Raw genomic sequence first — 17,989 nt, 5'->3', positions numbered from 1 at the left:
CCACATTGGCTGGCATATGTTTTTCTATTTTTTTGGTACTGGGGCGTTCTCATCCTTACTCACTCTAGTCTGGATCTTGTGAGCTGAACTGGGCTCCCAGAGTGCTAGGCATATAGTTGTGAGCCACTACGCCTGTTCTTGGTTTTAATTTCCAGAAGGACCTTACTCTTCACTACTATTCCTTCTAGGGTACAGTGAAAATAAAAGAACTTTCTATGGCTTACATACGAGTGCAGGATCTGACTGTTCTTCCATTGCTTTTAAGGACATGAAATATGTGTGTGGTTTAGTAAACCTATGAAATTATGTTTAATATTCTTTAGGCTGGGTATAGTGGCTTACACCTCTAATACTAGCCCTGTGGGACCCAGGGTGGGACGATAGCTTGATCTCAGGAGTGTGAGACCAACCTAAACAAGAGTGAGACCCTGGCTCTACTAAAAATAGAAAAATTATCCAGGTATTTTAGTGGTTGTGTGTTGTCCCACCTACTGAGGGCTGGTGGTGGGGATGAGGCTGGAGAATTGCTTGCACCCAGGAGTTTGAGATTGCTGCGAGTTAGGCTGATTTTATGACACTGTAGCCTGAACAACAGAATGAGAGTGTGTCTAAACAAAAGGTTATTTTTTCTTTTGTTTTTCCTGCAGTTTTTCGCTGGGGCCAAGTTTGAACCTGCCTGCTCCAGTATATGGGGCTGGCACCCCACTCCTTTGAGCCACAGGAGCTGCCCTTTTTCTTTTATTTTCATTTGAGACAAAGTCTTAAGCTGACTCCCTGGGTAGAATGCCATGGCATCACAGCTCACAGCAAACTCCACTCTTGGGCTTAAGCGATTCTCTTGCCTCAGCCTCCCAAGTAGCTGGGTCTACAGGATTCTGCCACAACGCCTGGCTAATTTTTGGTTGTAGTTTTCATTGGTGTCTGGCAGTCCCAGGCTGGATTTGAACTTGCTAGCTCTGGTGTATGTGGCTGATGCCTGAGCCACTTGAGGTACAGGCGGCAAGCCTCACCAACTCTTTTGATGTGGAAGGTTCATGTTGATTAATCCACTAGTAATCTGATGGAGCATCCTTAGCAATAACACATTTATTTTCTCTTGCTGCTTTCAAGATTCTCTCCTTGTGTGTGACTTTCAAATCCTTGATCTTCATTTGTCTTTTTATGCGACTCTTCATTTCTCCTAGCTGAAGTTTGGTGAGCTTTCTTTATACCTTTTTCTTATATTTGAGACTGCTCAGTCATTTTCATTGTGTTTGATACACTCATTTTTCTGATTTTACTTAGTTGTCTATAGCAATCCTATTTTATGCATTTAGCATTATTTAGTTAAAAGTGTAGGGTAATTTAGATATCTTTTTTTTGTAGAGACAGAGTCTTACTCGGTCACAATCGCTAGAGTACTGTGGTGTCTCAGCTCACAGCAACCTCCAATTCCCGGGCTTAGGCAATTCTCTTGCCTCAGTCTCCTGAGTAGCTGGGACTACAGATGCCCACCACAATGCCTGGCTATTTTTTTGTTGCAGTTTGGCCCGGGCCGGGTTTGAACCTGCCACCCTCCGTATATAGGGCCGGCACCCTACTCACTGAGCCACAGCCACCGCCTGACGTCTCTATTTTTTATGGTTAATTCCAGATCATTTTTTTTACTTCTTTGTGTTATGTCCCCGTAACATTTTGCACGTTATCAGCTTTCATTGATTTTTTTGAGGATTAGAAAAGCCACCTTTCACAAACTTTGTGATAATGTCTGTATTCTGCAGGACTCTGACACACATTGTACAAAAAAGGAAGAACTGTCCAGTTAGACAGTGTTTTACCTGTGGAAATGTGTAGTTATTTCTTCATGGAAGCATTTTTCAACCTGTCCTGTTAAGAGTTTCTCATCACTTGCTAGACCTGAATCTGTCTGTTACATTGGAGTCTCTCTGCTGCTATAATAATATTATCCCTTTGAATTCAGCACCCCCAGTCTGTCTTAAAAACTATAGCACCATTCCTTTCAACACAATCACTGATGGGAGTCAGCAACCTTTCTTTGGAAACATCCTCAAAAGCAAGAAAGTTTAACACAGGTGTGTCACTCTTTTCCTTTTGAAGACAGAGCTGGGATTTGGAAGTTTACCTCCATTTTCACCATTCTGTATTAAGATGGCATAAATTCTGTGATGGGGGTAATATGAAAACTGTGCTGGACTAATTTTTCTGTTTGTGGTAGAGATGGAGTCTCACTCTTGCCCAGGTGGATCTCAAACACCTGTGCTCAAGTGATCCATTTACCTCAGTCTCCCATAGTTCTAAGATTAAAAACATGAGCTAATGCCCAGCCTATACTTTACCTCTACAACTTCTGCTTACCTACCTGCAAATTCCTACCTGATTTTGAGAATTCCCCAAAATGCAGTGTATACATACAACATTTGTTTATCTTCAAGATAATTAGTGCCTCTCTACTGTATTATGGAATGTTCTTAATGTTCTTGACCTGATTTTGCAGATCAAATGTGCAATGTATATTTACTAGATTCTGATAAAAAGCCAGTGGTTAAAATTCTTATTGCTTAAATTTCTTTCAGCTCTATGTACTCATTATACTGAAGACCGCTTTCAAGAGTGGGGCGCAAATATTTTATTTCCAGAGATGATCCTGACCAGATATCAAAGCTATGGCTCTGAGAATTTAAACTTAACAAAAAATTGGGAAAGTATGTATAAGTGTGATGGGCAGAAAGTATGTTACAGTGGACTTCACCAATGTTTAACAGCTACCTACAGCAAAGTCTTCCAATGTAGTAACTCTTTGAACACCTTCAGAAAATTGTCAGATCTCAATAGACAAACAATGATACATACCTTAGAGAAAACTTTTAATTGTAAAAGCTATAAGAAAACCTCTAACTTCTGCTTACATGTTACAGATAATAAGATCACTCATATTGGAAAAAAACAGTCCAAATGTGAAGAAGGTAGCCAAGTTTTTCAGTCTTGCTCAAGATTCAATACTGGAGAGAAACTGGACAAGTGTGAAAATAATGGCAAATGTCTTAGTCACAGTTCAAAATATTGTAACCATGAGAATTTTGATACTGGAGAAAAAACCTGTAATTATACGTTATGTGACAAACTTACCAAGCAACACTCACACATTTCTGGACAAAAAAGAATGGATTCTGCAGACAAACCCTTCAAATGTGAAGAATGTGGCATAACATTTAACCAGAACTCTCTTCTATTTAGACATCAAAGAATTCATTCTGAAGATAAACCCTACAAATGTCAGGAATGTGGCAAAGCCTTTAACAAGTACTCAAACCTTTCTGTACTTCAAAGAATTCATTCTGAAGAGAAACCCTATGGATGTGAAGAATGTGGCAAAGCCTTTAAACACTACTCAGACCTTTCTAGACATCAAAGAATTCATTCTGGACAGAAACCCTACAAATGTCAAGAATGTGGCAAAGCCTTTAACCACCACTCAAACCTTTCTAGACATCAAAGAATTCATTCTGGAGAGAAACCCTACAAATGTCAAGAGTGTGGAAAAGCCTTTAATCAGTACCCACACCTTTCTAGACATCAAAGAATTCATTCTAGAAGGAAACTCTGCAACTGTCAAGAGTGTGGCAAAGCCTTTAACCAAAACTCAGACCTTTCTAGACATCAAAAAATTCACTCTGGAGAGAAACCCTACAAATGTCAAGAATGTGGCAAAGCCTTTAACCGGTACTCACAACTTTCTAGACATCAAAGAATTCATTCCGGAGAGAAACCCTACAAATGTCAAGAATGTGGCAAAGCCTTTAACCAGCACTCAGACCTTTCTAGACATCAAAGAATTCATTCTGGACAGAAACCCTACAAATGTCAAGAGTGTGGCAAAGCCTTTAACCACTACTCAAACCTTTCTAGACATCAAAGAATTCATTCTAGAGGGAAACCCTACAAATGTCAAGAGTGTGGCAAAGCCTTTAACCAGTACCCACACCTTTCTGTACATCAAAGAATTCACTCTGGAGAGAAACCCTACAAATGTCAAGAATGTGGCAAAGCCTTTAGCCGGTACTCACACCTTTCTATACATCAAAGAATTCACTCTGGAGAGAAACCCTACAAATGTCAAGAATGTGGCAAAGCCTTTAACCGGTACTCACACCTTTCTAGACATCAAAGAATTCACTCTGGACAGAAACCCTACAAATGTCAAGAATGTGGCAAAGCCTTTAACCACCAGTCAGACCTTTCTAGACATCAAAGAATTCATTCTGGAGAGAAACCCTACAAATGTCAAGAGTGTGGCAAAGCCTTTAACCAGTACCCACACCTTTCTGTACATCAAAGAATTCACTCTGGACAGAAACCCTACAAATGTCAAGAATGTGGCAAAGCCTTTAACCACCACTCAGACCTTTCTAGACATCAAAGAATTCATTCTGGAGAGAAACCCTACAAATGTCAAGAGTGTGGCAAAGCCTTTAGCCGGTACTCACACCTTTCTATACATCAAAGAATTCACTCTGGAGAGAAACCCTACAAATGTCAAGAATGTGGCAAAGCCTTTAACCACCACTCAGACCTTTGTAGACATCAAAGAATTCATTCTGGAGAGAAACCTTACAAATGTCAAGAATGTGGCAAAGCCTTTAATCAGTACCCACACCTTTCTGTACATCAAAGAATTCACTCTGGGGAGAAACCTTACAAATGTCAAGAATGTGGCAAAGCCTTTCACCAGCACTCAGACCTTTCTAGACATCAAAGAATTCATTCTGGAGAGAAACCCTACAAATGTCAAGAATGTGGCAAAGCCTTTAACCAGTATTCACACGTTTCTGTACATCAAAGAATTCACTCTGGAGAGAAACCCTACAAATGTCAAGAGTGCGGCAAAGCCTTTAACCACTACTCAAACCTTTCTGTACATCAAAGAATTCACTCTGGAGAGAACCCCTACAAATGTGAAGAGTGCGGCAAAGCCTTTAATATGTACTCACACCTTTCTGTACATCAAAGAATTCACTCTGGACAGAAATCCTACAACTGTCAAGAATGTGGAAAATCCTTTAAGTACTACACAAGCTTTTCTAGACATCAAAGAATTCACCCTGGAGATTAACCCTACAAATGTGAAGAGTGTGGCAAAGCTTTTAACTGTGACTCAAACCTTTCTGTACATCAAAGAATTCACTCTGGACATAAAACTTACAAATTTAGAGAATGCATGCACTAAAGCCATTTTCCTTAGTTAAACTCAAGGTGAACATAACAGAATTTCTTGTGTAGAGAAACTCTACAAATGTGAAGAATGTGGCAAGGCATTTACAGTGTACTCAATCCTTTCTGTACATCAAAGTATTCATTCTTGAAAGAAACTACAGTGGTCAAAATGTGGCATACACTTTCATTAGTTTGTGAACATTTCTAGGCATTTAAGAATTTATTCTCGAGATAAACCTTTTAAATATGGACAGTGTGGCAAACTCTAACTCAAATTCAATCCTCACTGTACATAGAAGAAATCACACATGAGAGAAATCCTCCATTTGAAGACTGTGGCTGTGCCTTGACCTGGTATTCATAGCATGCTAAGCATAGAAGAATTGAAACTGGAGAGTAATCCTACAAATGTGAGCAGCGTGGCAATGACCTTAAACAGAGCTCAAACCTTAATGTAAGAACATTGATATTGGAGAGAAATCTTTCAACTATCAATAATGTGGCAAAGATTTTCAGTGGTCCTCAGTGTTATTAAACATAAGAGAAACCATAGGAAAAAAATGGAAACAATGTGAAGATGTGGTAAAGCCTCATGCCAGTATGCACTGTTTTCTGTACACAATAAAATTCATGTTGAAGAGAAAGTCATCAAATGTGAAGAGCTTGACAATTCTCTAACTACTGCTTAAATCATTGTATAAATAAAAAAAATTATAACATAGAAATCACCTACAAATGAGAGGAAAGTGTCAAATCCTATAACCACTACTTATTTCAATACATAAAAGAATTCATAGAGAAATTCTACACATGTGAAGAGTATGACAATATCTTTAAATATATCTCATGCTTTTCCAATCATAATTCAAATGGAAGAAATACTCTACAAATTTCAGTCACATCTCACAGCCTTAACATTGTGTTTATCCTGTTAGGTAGGGGTAAGGAGAGATGGGGCAGAAGATACTAGGAGATACTTTGTCCATACTTAGAGAAACAATTTGAGCAGAGGTGGTTTCCAAGAAACAAAAGCTGACATTTCAAGGTTTTCTAAAACTGAACTGATGTTTGTTCTACAAAAATGACTTTCAGAGTTAGAGAGGCTACAATGTGGAGATATTGCCAAGGCCACAAAAAAGGCACTTTGGATTGGGCATTCAAATAAGAGGACAATAAGCTCAAGCGATCTCTTTTCATTAACATAGTACAATTTACACCAGTTCTATCATACTCTACAATTACAATGACAAATAGTGTCCATTGATCACAGGGATAGAAATGAGAAGACTCCATTCTGGAATGTTTCCCCATTTCCAAGAAATATCATGCATAGTTTACCACCACACCACTTAACAGAATTGGAAAAATCCGTGTAAGGGGAAACATGTTACTAATCCCAGGGTCTTCTCCACTTGAGAATGTAGATGTGCTCCTTCTCTGGAGTGTACAGTTCTTTATGAACTTTGCCCTTTTAAACACTTGTATCTGCTTTTTCTGCTCATTTGTTTCACTGTCTTAGTTGTAATAGCCACTCTTTGATACTTGGAATGAAAAAATGGAAAACATACCTCACTTCTGGTCCCCTAATATCTGACATTTTGGTGCCACTATCTGGGAGGAAACTATATATCTTCCGCAAGATAAGCTAATGGAATGATAGATATTCTGAATTCACTCTGCCTGCTGAGTATTACTTATTACTCCTCCATCTCTCTGGCTGTCTTCACTTCCAGGTAATGTAGCTTCTAACCTGCCCCTGCTTCATCTGCTTTTTTCTTCTTCACCTTGACAATGCACTTCACCTCCCAGTTAGTGCTTTGTCTGAAGTACACTATTTGAGCCTCCAACTTTCACACGGTAAGAGAGCCTTGAGCAAAGAAAGAATAGAACCAATTTTGGCTTAACCCAAACATTGAACTCTTCAGGTTTATTAGGAATTACAGGCTTTTGCAGACTCTGTATTCCTAAATGTAGCTAGACCACTCTATTCTTTAATTAAGAATGCTCAGGAGTGCCTGGTCACTCCAGAATGGGAACTGGAGGCCAACAAGGCATTCCAACGCTTGAAAAATGCTCTTTTACAGGCCTCTGCTTTAAGTCTTCCTGCCAGAACAATTTAATCTCTATGTTGCAGATCATCCTATGAGATTTTTTTTTTTTTTTTTGGCGACAGAGTCTCAAGCTATTGCACTGGGTAGAGTACCCTGGCATCACAGCTCATAGAAACCTCAGACTCTTGGGCTAAAGCAAATCTCTTGCCTCAGTCTCCCAAGTAGTTGGGACTGCAGACACCGGCTACAATGCCCAGCTATTTTTTGGTTGTAGTTGTCATTTTTGCTTAGCAGGCCCACGCCACATTCAATCCCACCGCCCTAGATGTATGTGGCCAGCACTCTGTCAACTGAGCTATAGGGGCCAACTATCCTAGGAGTCGACCCAACACTGAGGTCCAGTTTTATAACCCATAGCTTATCTTAGTAAAAAAAATTAACACCTAAAGTATAACCACATTATCTACAGGTGGTACAGCCATTGCCCTCTTAAGCCCAGAGGCAATTAAGCCAACTTTGGGAAGAGACCTAATTGTTTATACTTTTCAGGAACTTTCTGGACTTCTAAATTCAAAAGGCAAACTTTAGTCAGATGATGAGCTAGTCAGATTTAAGTCTTTCAGAGATGAGATCATCAGGCCATAAAGAGTGAAAAGGGTTCCAGCCCAAGACATGATTCTGTTGCAGACCCTTAGATCACCTTTCTTCTGGAGAAACTATTGATACAGGGTTCCCCCATTCAAGCCTGAACAACGGACCCCAGTTTCCTAGGCCTGGGCAATTTCAAGAAGAGCATAGCCTGACATTTTATCCCAACCTAGAAGAATCAACCTATATTACTATAACACAGTGGGTTGGGCACAGGCCACAAACACCAAGGGTGGATAGTTTGAACCCACCTGGGCCAGCTTAAAAAAAAAAAAACAACAAATAAAATACCAAAGCGTTGTGGCTGGTACCTGTAGTCCCATCTACATGGGAGGCCTAGGGAAGAGAATTGCTTAATCCCAAGAATTTGAGTTGCCTTGAGCTGTAATGCCTGACACTCTACCCAGGGTGATAGCTTGAAACTCTGTCTCAATAAATAAATAAATAATATATATACGTACATACATGTGTGTATATATATGTATGTGTGTGTGTGTATATATAAATATACATATATGGTTTAACTCTCATTCTGCTTTATGTCTCTGAGCTTGATTCTGGGACCGAGTGGAAATTCTCTCCTCATTCTCTGTCATCTGGTTGTGGGGAGTAGGTGCAATCATCTGAATGATCTCCTCTAAGCCCTCTCCAAGAATACCTCTAGCTTCTTTGGTTAAAAATTCCTCTAAACCTAGAAGACTACCACCTGGGCTTTCTATAAAGAGACTTATTGGATTGAGTCACTTTTGGAATAAATATACCATAGGAAATTCTGACTATGACTGGCTGGAAGATAGATCCTTTGAGCTAGAAAATCTTCATTTAAAGATAATTTTAGAGAGTGCTCATCCTGAGCAATTGCTTTATTTGTATTTATGGGACAATCAAATAGAAAGAAAAATATTAGTGTTGTGGCTTGCCTTCAAATCTCCCTTAAAAAAACTGAAGAGGGGGTGGTGCCTGTGGCTCAAAGGAGTAGGGCTCCAGCCCCATATGCCAGAGGTGCCGGGTTCAAACCCAGCCCCGGCCAAAAATTGCAAAAACAAACAAACAAACAAAAAACTGAAGAGCAGAAATCTAAATTAGAACAAAAATTAATATCTGCTTGCACCTTAAGCTGCCCTTTAATTTCAATTACATGTCCCTGATTCCTCAGAAGCACTTTTGGATCACTGGGTTCCTGGTCACAACCAACTTCAAAATTCAACCTTAACCCCTCAACAATCGTACTTAGGAGCTATTAAAATTATGTTGACTCCAACTTTTTTAGAAAACCTTTTTAATAAGCAGTTGCTGGCCTTAATATCTGTATCTCTCCAAAACTTACAGAAGGCACTCAGGCCTGATTTAAAAATCTCAAAATACAGAGGTTGATTGCATAAAAGCTGAGAAGCAAGAAGTACACCTGTTAAAGAGCCAAAACAAAGCTTGGTTTTCTGTCCCATAAAATGCCTCTTATTCCCCAGGATTGTGTAATTGAACTCTATCAGCCCCAGACCTCCCTATACAGTGCCCTTTAAGAATGCATCCAGGGTTTCCACCCCCCTCCCCCGAGAATTTATGTCCCCTGGACTGCAGCAGATCTTCTGAATTACAAAACCCCTTTCCCCATGCTTTCAGAGAATCCCACCAAATTTAGAGATGAATTAGAGGGGCTCATAGTTATTCATAATCCCACTGACAAGAATCTTGATTGGTTGCTAAGGGGTGTTCTTCCCACACATGATTATACTGCAATCATTAGACTAGATGTTTCTAGTAGAACATCCTGGGTGGTGCCTGTGGCTCAGTGAGTAGGGCACCGGCCCCATATGCCGAGGGTGGCCGGTTCAAACCCAGCCCCAGCCAAACTGCAATAAAAAAAATATAGCCGGGCGTTGTGGCAGGCGCCTGTAGTCCCAGCTACTCGGGAGGCTGAGGCAAGAGAATCAGGTAAGCCCAGGAGTTGGAGGTTGCTGTGAGCCATGTGACGCCACGGCACTCTACCCGAGGGCAGTACAGTGAGACTCTGTCTCTACAAAAAAAAAAAAAAAGAACATCCTATCCATACAGGAAAAAGATGGCCGGTCTTTTTCCTGAATCCTCTACAAATAACCAAGAAATTACTCTTCTAAATACTGACACATTCAGTGTCTATTGGAAGCAATATTAGAGGCTTTATGTTATAAAGTAAATTGGTCTAAAGTTGATTTATGTACTTAGAAGGAGAAAGAAAATCCTAAAGCCTTCATTAAAAGATTTATCAAAGTTTTCCAGAGACGTACATCATTTACTCCCAAAGTGTTAGAGCATAGAAATCTTTAAACATCTGCCCTGCTTGGAAATATTCTTCCAAAATTAAAAAAAAAAAAGAAAAAAAACAGATTCAAAATAGAGTTGCTCTTTCTGGTCCTGACCAAGCACGAGTCGCCATGATGTGAGTTGATACACACGACCACAAGAACCAAAAGTTTCATCACAAAGAGCCCCACATCTAGGTCATTTAGCTAAGGCTGCTGGTCAAGCTGTACAGGTTTCTCGCCAGACAGACCAACTCTACCCTCAACCAGATGGTCCTGAAGATGCTTATGAATTGCAAAAAATCAGCCACCACTCTCTCTTTCATGGATGATCTGGAAGATGAAACTTCCTGGCCAGGAAAACAAAACAGCTGTGTTTGTGGGGACAATAACCAATGTTGTGTGGGTTCAGGAAGTGTGCAAAATGGGGGAATGTTCCTTGTGCATGTGCAGTTGGACATGCACCCTCATCCTCAAGGCTGGGGACAAGATCCTCACATTCAACCAGCTGGCCCTGGACTCCCACGGGGGCTGCGGCACTGTTCTGCTTTCTGGTCCTCACAATGGCAGGGAGGTGTACCAGCATTTTGGCAAGGACACATGAACCCCACACAGCCACATCAAAAACTATGTCTACTGGAAGAGCTTGTTAAGTTCAAGTGTGCCAGAGGCCAAAGGGCCAGCAGTGGCTACAAAAACTAACCCTGGAAACTATTATCTTATTAAAAAGATTGTAGATGTGGGGCGGCGCCTGTGGCTCAGTCAGTAAGGCACTGGCCCCATATACCGAGGGTGGTGGATTCAAACCTGGCCCCGACTGAACTGCAACCAAAAAATAGCTGGGCCTTGTGGCGGGCGCCTGTAGTCCCAGCTACTGGGGAGGCTGAGGCAGGAGAATCACTTAAGCCCAGGAGTTGGAGGTTGCTGTGAGCTGTGTGATGCCACAGCACTCTACCGAGGGCCATAAAGTGAGACTCTGTCTCTACAAAAAAAAAAAAAAAAAAAAGATTGTGGATGCACAAACAAACAAAAAACAACAACAGTGTACTTGGCTGGACTGCTCAACCTCTGAGTGTTATAATAGAAGCGGCTACACAACTTTTTGGAAATGACTTACAAGAGAACAAGAAGAAAATTTAAAATTTTCAGTTCTTACTTTACAAATTGGATGATTGCAGAAGCAACAACAGACCTCTGAAAGTAAATTATCTTTTTTTATTCCTTGAGATGTGTGCAGATACTGTAGAAAACCTGGACATTGGAAGGTTAACTGTCCAGTCATTTAAAAAAAAAAAAAAGAAAACTCAAAGAAAAGCCTCCCCATGCCTCAGAAAGGTAAATTTTCTCCTGTAGGACTATTCAGTTGATGGATGGGGACAGCCGATCCTCAGTCCCACCACAGACCCCACCATTAAACTTAAAGTAGAGGATCAGGAACTGGAATTTTTGATTGACACTGGTGTGTGACATTTTCTATCATTTGATCAGAAGAATTATCTCTACCTCTCACCTCTGATTCTATTCAAGCTAATGGAGTCTCTCGACAACCGATTTCATTATCTATCTCTCACGGTTCTCCTATATCTCTAGGTCCTCTTAACAATCACCATGACTTTCTAGTATCTGATTATCAGCAGCAAACATTTTTGATAGAGACATGTTATGTAAATTGAATGCTACCGTATAATGTAATGAAAATAGTATTTTTATGTCTCTGCCCTCTGATGAAACTCCAAACTTCTTACTGTCTTTAATGGAAACCCATTCTGATTTAATTCCCTTAATGAGACTATCCTAGAGGGTGGCCCACATAGCCTTTGGGCAAAACATGTAAATGAAATCTGACTAATACTATGTTCAGAACTTTTAAGCATCTCCTGGAAGAAAAAAAAAACAAACTTTTCCCTCAGAGGCTGAATACCCCCTCTCACGAAATACAGAACAGCGAATAACACCTATAAAAGACTCCTTTTTACAGCAGAAAGGACTCATTTTTACGACCTTACCCTGTACCATCCCAATTCTACCAGTAAAAAAGGAAAGAAAAATTGATTCAGATGGGAATCAAATCTACCGATTTGTACAAGATCTGAGAGCCATAAACTCCTTTGTAATCCCTGTACACTCTGCTGTACCAAATCCAGCTGTAATTCTTAATCTTCATTCCTGCTAATGCAGCCTGGTTTACAAGGACTCATCTCTGCTCAGCTTTTTTTTCAGTTCTCTTGGACCCTGATTCACCTTATCTTTACCTATGGGTCCACTCTGGTTCAGTACATTCATGATGCTCTACTCTAATCACACTAAACAATATGCCCTCTTAGACTTTCTCATTCTATTACAAGCTCTAGCTAAAAAAGGCCATAAAACCTTTCAGTCCATGGGCGGAGCCTGTGGCTCAGTCGTTAAGGTGCCGGCCCCATATACCAGGGGTGGCGTTTTCAAACCCAGCCCCGGCCTAACTGCAACCAAAAAATAGCCAGGCGTTGTGGCAGGCGCCTGTAGTCCCAGCTACTCGGGAGGCTGAGGCAAGAGAATCACTTAAGCCCAGGAGTTGGAAGTTGCTGTGAGCTGTGTGAGGCCACGGCACTCTACCGAGGGCCATAAAGTGAGACCCTGTCTCTACAAAAAAAAAAAAAAACCTTTCAGCCCAAACTGCAGTGATACAGACTACTGTCACTTAGTTAGGACCCAAAATATCTCAAGGCACTCAAAAACTCACCTCAAAACACCTCGAGTCAATTTTGTCTATCCCCTTTCTCAAAACTAAAAAGTAACTAGGTAAAATTCTAGGGGCAGGTGGCTACTGCCCGCGATGGATTGCCAACTTTGCTGCCCTCACTAAGTCATTATAGTCCTCCTTCCTGACAGTATCCAAGAGCCTATCCTCTGACACATAGAGGGCATTAGACTCCTTTAATACTCTCAAATTAGTATTATCCACACCTCTTTCTCTGGGCTTACCCAGTTTTGAAAAACTTTTCCATTTATACTGCCATAAAAATAATGGAATTGCTGCTGGTATTTTAGGACACCGTTTTCCCTTTCAGATCTGTCCTATAGAGTATATTTCATGTCAATATGATCCCTTGGCTGCAGGCATGCCCCCATCCTTATGTGCAAAAGCGGCAGTTGCCACCCTAATTAACAAAGCCAGCACCCTCATAATAGGTTCCCCTATTCATCTACATGTTTCCCATGGTCTCTTACAAGTCCACAAACAAGCATCTCTCTACCTAGATGATGGGACACCTATAAACAATCCTTATTAATCAACCCTTCCATTATTATACACCATTGCAAAATTTTAAATCCAGCTACACTCCTACCTCCCCCTGGTGATGAAGACCCCCACTAAATTTCACATGACTGCCTTACAACTGTTGATGAGATTTTATTTTATTTCATTTATTTATTTTTATTGGTAAATCATAGCTGTGTACATTAGTGCAATCAAGGGGTACAATGTGCTGGTTTCATATACAATCTGAAATATTCTCATCAAAATGTTCAACATAGCCTTCATTACATTTTCTTAGTTATTGTATGTAGACATTTGTATTCTGCATTTAGTAAGTTTTGCCTGTACCCATTCTAGGTTGCATCATAGGTGTGGCCCCACCAATAACCCTCCCTCTACCCTAACCTTCCCCCTCCCTTCCCCTTCCTTGGTCCTTTCCCCATAGTCTTGTGCTATAGTTGGGTTATAGTCTTCATGTGAAAGCTATAATTTAGCTTTATAGTAGGGCTGAGTACATTGGATAATTTTTCTTTCATTCCTGAGATACTTTGCTAAGAAGAATATGTTCCAGCTCCATCCATGTAAACATGAAAGAGGTAAAGTCTTCATCTTTCTTTAAGGCTGCATAATATTCCATGGTATGCATGTACCACAATTTGCTAGTCCATTCATTTGTCGATGGGCACTTGGGCTTCTTCCATGACTTAGCAATTATGGATTGGGCTGCAGGAAACATTCTGGTACAGATGTCTTTGTTATGTTGTGATTTTTGGTCTTCTGGGTATAAACCTAGTAAAGGAATTATAAGATAGAATGGCAGTTCTATTTTTAGGTCTCTAAGTATTCTCCAAACATCCTTCCAGAAAGAACGTATTAGTGTGCATTCCCACCAGTAGTGCAGAAATGTGCCCTTTTCTCCACATCCATGCCAACATCTCTGGTTTTGGGATTCTGTTATGTGGGTTACTCTTACTGGGGTTAGGTGATATCTCAAAGTAGTTTTGACTTGCATTTCTCTGATGAATAAGGATGATGAGCCTTTTTTATGTGTTTGTAGATCGTGTGTCTCCTTTAGAGAAGTTTCTGTTCAAGTCATTTGCCCACCCTGAGATGGGATCACTGGATCTTTTCTTGCTAATACGTTTGAGTTCTCTGTGGATTCTGGTTATTAGACCTTTATCAGAGGTATAACCTGAAATATTTTCTCCCATTCTGAGGGCTGTCTGCAAGCTTTACTTAATACATTCTTGGCTGTGCAGACACTTTTTAGTTTGATCAGGTCTCAGTAGTGTATTTTTGATACTGCTTCAATTGCCGGGGGAGTCCTCATAAAATACTTGCCCAGGCCGATTTTTTCAAGAGTTTTCCCTGCACTTTCTTCAAGTATTTTTATAGTATCATGTCTTAAGTTTATATCTTTTATTTAGAGTCTATCTTAGTTAATGGTGAAAGGTGTGGGTCGAGTTTCAATCTTCTACAGGTTGCCAGCCAGTTTACCCAGCACCATTTGTTAAATAGGGCATCTTTTCCTCACTGAATGTTTTTAATTAGCTTGTCAAAATTAAATAACGTAAGTAGGTGGATTCATCTGTTGGTTCTTTATTCTGTTCCAGACATCTACTTCTCTGTTTTTGTGCCAGTACCATGCTGTTTTGATCACTATCGATTTCTAGTACAGTCTCAGGTCTGGTAGCGTGATTCCTCCTGCTTTGTTTTTATTGCTGAGTAATGTTTTGGCTATTAGAAGTTTTTTCTGATTCCATATAAAATGAGGCATTATTTTTTCTGTTGATGTGATTTTAAAACCATGAGATTTCTAGCCGGGCGTTGTGGCGGGCGCCTGTAGTCCCAGCTACTCGGGAGGCTGAGGCAAGAGAATTGCTTAAGCCCAGGAGTTGGTTGCTGTGAGCTGTGTGAGGCCACGGCACTCTACTGAGGGCCATAAAGTGAGACCCTGTCTCTACAAAAAAAAAAAAAAAAAAAAAAACATGAGATTTCTCATGCATTCCTTTTGGATGTACCAGACTTATTTTTCTTTTTGTAAGGCTCTTCCAAATGTGATTTCAAAGATACTGTAGGAATCATGGTGAAAAGTGCCCTTTTCCCTTGGTTGAGTCACTGAAAGATCTACTCACAATAATGGTAGATTAATAAAAGAAAGGTTTATTTCTAAATATTATGTGCATGGGCGGAACCACAGAAATGATGATCCAAAGTCTCAGCGATGTTCAGACTTTCACAGATGTGTTTTGGAAGGGAGATGGGAGAATATGGAAAGTATAGGTGCAGCAAGTGGTTGCTAGGGGACAGTGTGTGAAAATGGCTGGAAACAGATTTATCTGTAGATTAACCTCAGTGACAGGTATCCTGCTTTAAATAACTCTGGGAGCAGATCTATTAGCATGTAGAAAGGAAGTCCATAGCCCTTCTGATTCTCAATCAGGTTGCTCAGGTTTTATGTAGATAGAGGAAAGGCCTTCTTTAATGCTTCCTGGTCATGAATGGCCTACGAGTCAATATACTGGTCATGAATGGCCTACAAGTCAATATATTCTTTATACCAAAGAGTCATATATAGGGGCAAAATTTCCATAGTTCCTTCAATAGTATAATAGCTGGCTATGCTATAGTTTCTCCACATGAAATCCTGGAGGCATACTCCCTGCCTAGTATAAAATCATCACAAGCTGCTGAACTTATAGCTCTCTCTAGAACTTGCACATTAGCTCAAGGAATAACTATGACTATTTACACAGACTCTAAACATGCCTTCAAAGTCTGCTATGCAGTTGTCATGATTTGGAAATCTGTGGTTTCTTAACGTCATCTGGTACCCCTATTGCCAATGGGCCTATAATTTCTTCCCTATTACAGCCATTCACCTTCTCTCTAAGGTTACTATTATTCATTGTCCAGCCCATACTAAAGAAACAGATTCTGTATTTCTAGGAAATGATAGAGCAGGCAGAGCTGCAAAACATGTTGCCAAAATGGACCCCCCCATCCTTTTTCCATTCAAGTTATTACCTTCCCTTTATCTTTATTTGGCATCAATAATCATTAGATTAATACCCCACAGATTGAAAAAGATAAATGGATAAATAATGGTGCTAAAACAGTTATCAAATGGATTATATGTTGGATCAAATGGACTCACCATGGCCCCCTTTCCTTTGACTTTTTGGCTTGCACTCATCCCTCACTGAATGGGACCTATGTGCAAATGGGGGATAATTAATGAACTACAAAATAGTTGTTACTTCCTTGGGATCTACAGAATCTCTGACCAAATTATTTCCCAGTATACTATTTGTAAATTTCATCAAATCTCTGGAGGAGACCAATAATCTCTAGGGAGTCCCCAAAGATATGTGTTGCCATTTATGGCACTCCAAACGATTTTAATAGATTTACCTCCAGCTTTAGGCTTTTCTAACTGCTTAGTTATTATCTGTTTAGTGGATAGACTGAATGTTACCCAACCAGATGTGCAGATGCTCTGACAATGTTAAAGAAATTGATACTTGAAATTATTCCTTCATTTGTTATACCCTTATGGATTAAATCAGATGGAAAGAAAAGGAACACATTTTCTTTTCTTTTTTTTTTATTGAGACAGAGTCTCACTTCGTTTTCCCCTGGAGAGTGGTGTTAGCCTCATAGCTTCTAGCCAACCTCAAAGGCTTGGGCTCAAGCAATTCTCTTGCCTCAGCCTCCTTAGTAGCTGGGACTACAGACACCTGCCACAACACATGACTGTTATTTGTTTGTTTGTTTGTTTGTTTACCACTCCTGGGCGGGGTTTCAACCTAAAAGCCCCTTTACACATGGCCAGCGCCCTAAACATTGAGCTATGGACACCACCCAAGGAACACTTTTCACATCAGAAATAAACCATTTGCTTGCAAAGGCTCTGGGGTACTCTTAAAAATTTTATACCCCAAATCATCCTCAATCCTCAGGACAGGTAGAATGTAAAAACCTAGACATAAAGAGAAGTTTGGCAAAAACATGTCAAGACATTGGACTCAAATGCCCAGAAGCACAACCTTTGGCCCTTATAAAAGTTCATAACACCCCAAATACAACACATGAATTAACACCCTTTGAAATAGTGTTTGGTCACCTAAGTCTACTGGCACCCCTAAACCTCCTGGGCTGACTGGAAAGTATGGCCATCTGAGTGAACAATTTGATACCATGACTAGCTATATAAAGGCACTGATTAATGTACTTTGAGCATATTATATACAGGTGAGAAAAGCATGGACTCCAACAACTGATAAGCCTTGCCATCCCTTTCAACCAGGAGGTCGTATATACATTAAAATTTTTAGAGGAAAACATGCACTTTTACCCCACTGGAAAGGCCCCAATGAAGTACTCTTAACCATCAATACTGTTACAAAAATGAAAGGAAAAACCCTCCTGGATTCACTTGAGACACTCCAGAATACACCCAGACAGTTGGAGATCGACCCCTACAGGTGACCCGAAAGTAAGGATTTCCAGGGCCAATCCCCAGTCTTTTGAAGCAGATGACTCCAGGAAGTAGACAG

At 40.2% G+C, this 17,989-nt stretch overlaps 1 protein-coding gene and 1 pseudogene across 1 annotated transcript in view; both read left to right on the top strand.

Moving 5' to 3' along the window:
- LOC128572923 (zinc finger protein 91-like) overlaps window positions 1-5,245 on the top strand; it is a 41,961-nt gene extending 36,716 nt beyond the window's left edge. The window contains exon 5 of the mRNA XM_053573080.1: window positions 2,574-5,245. Within this exon, the coding sequence (XP_053429055.1) occupies window positions 2,574-5,110 (2,537 nt within the window). The 3' untranslated portion in view covers window positions 5,111-5,245. The remainder of the gene's footprint in view (window positions 1-2,573) is intronic.
- A 5,076-nt stretch (window positions 5,246-10,321) lies between these two features.
- On the top strand, window positions 10,322-10,927 carry LOC128572469 (ribosomal protein L18-like; annotated as a pseudogene).
- The last annotated feature ends 7,062 nt before the right edge of the window (window positions 10,928-17,989 follow it).

The sequence above is a fragment of the Nycticebus coucang genome, chromosome 20 (assembly GCF_027406575.1).
Source record: "Nycticebus coucang isolate mNycCou1 chromosome 20, mNycCou1.pri, whole genome shotgun sequence".
Taxonomy (NCBI): domain Eukaryota; kingdom Metazoa; phylum Chordata; class Mammalia; order Primates; family Lorisidae; genus Nycticebus; species Nycticebus coucang.
Note: the sequence above shows the minus strand (reverse complement) of the source record. Positions and strands in the feature narration are given on the sequence as shown.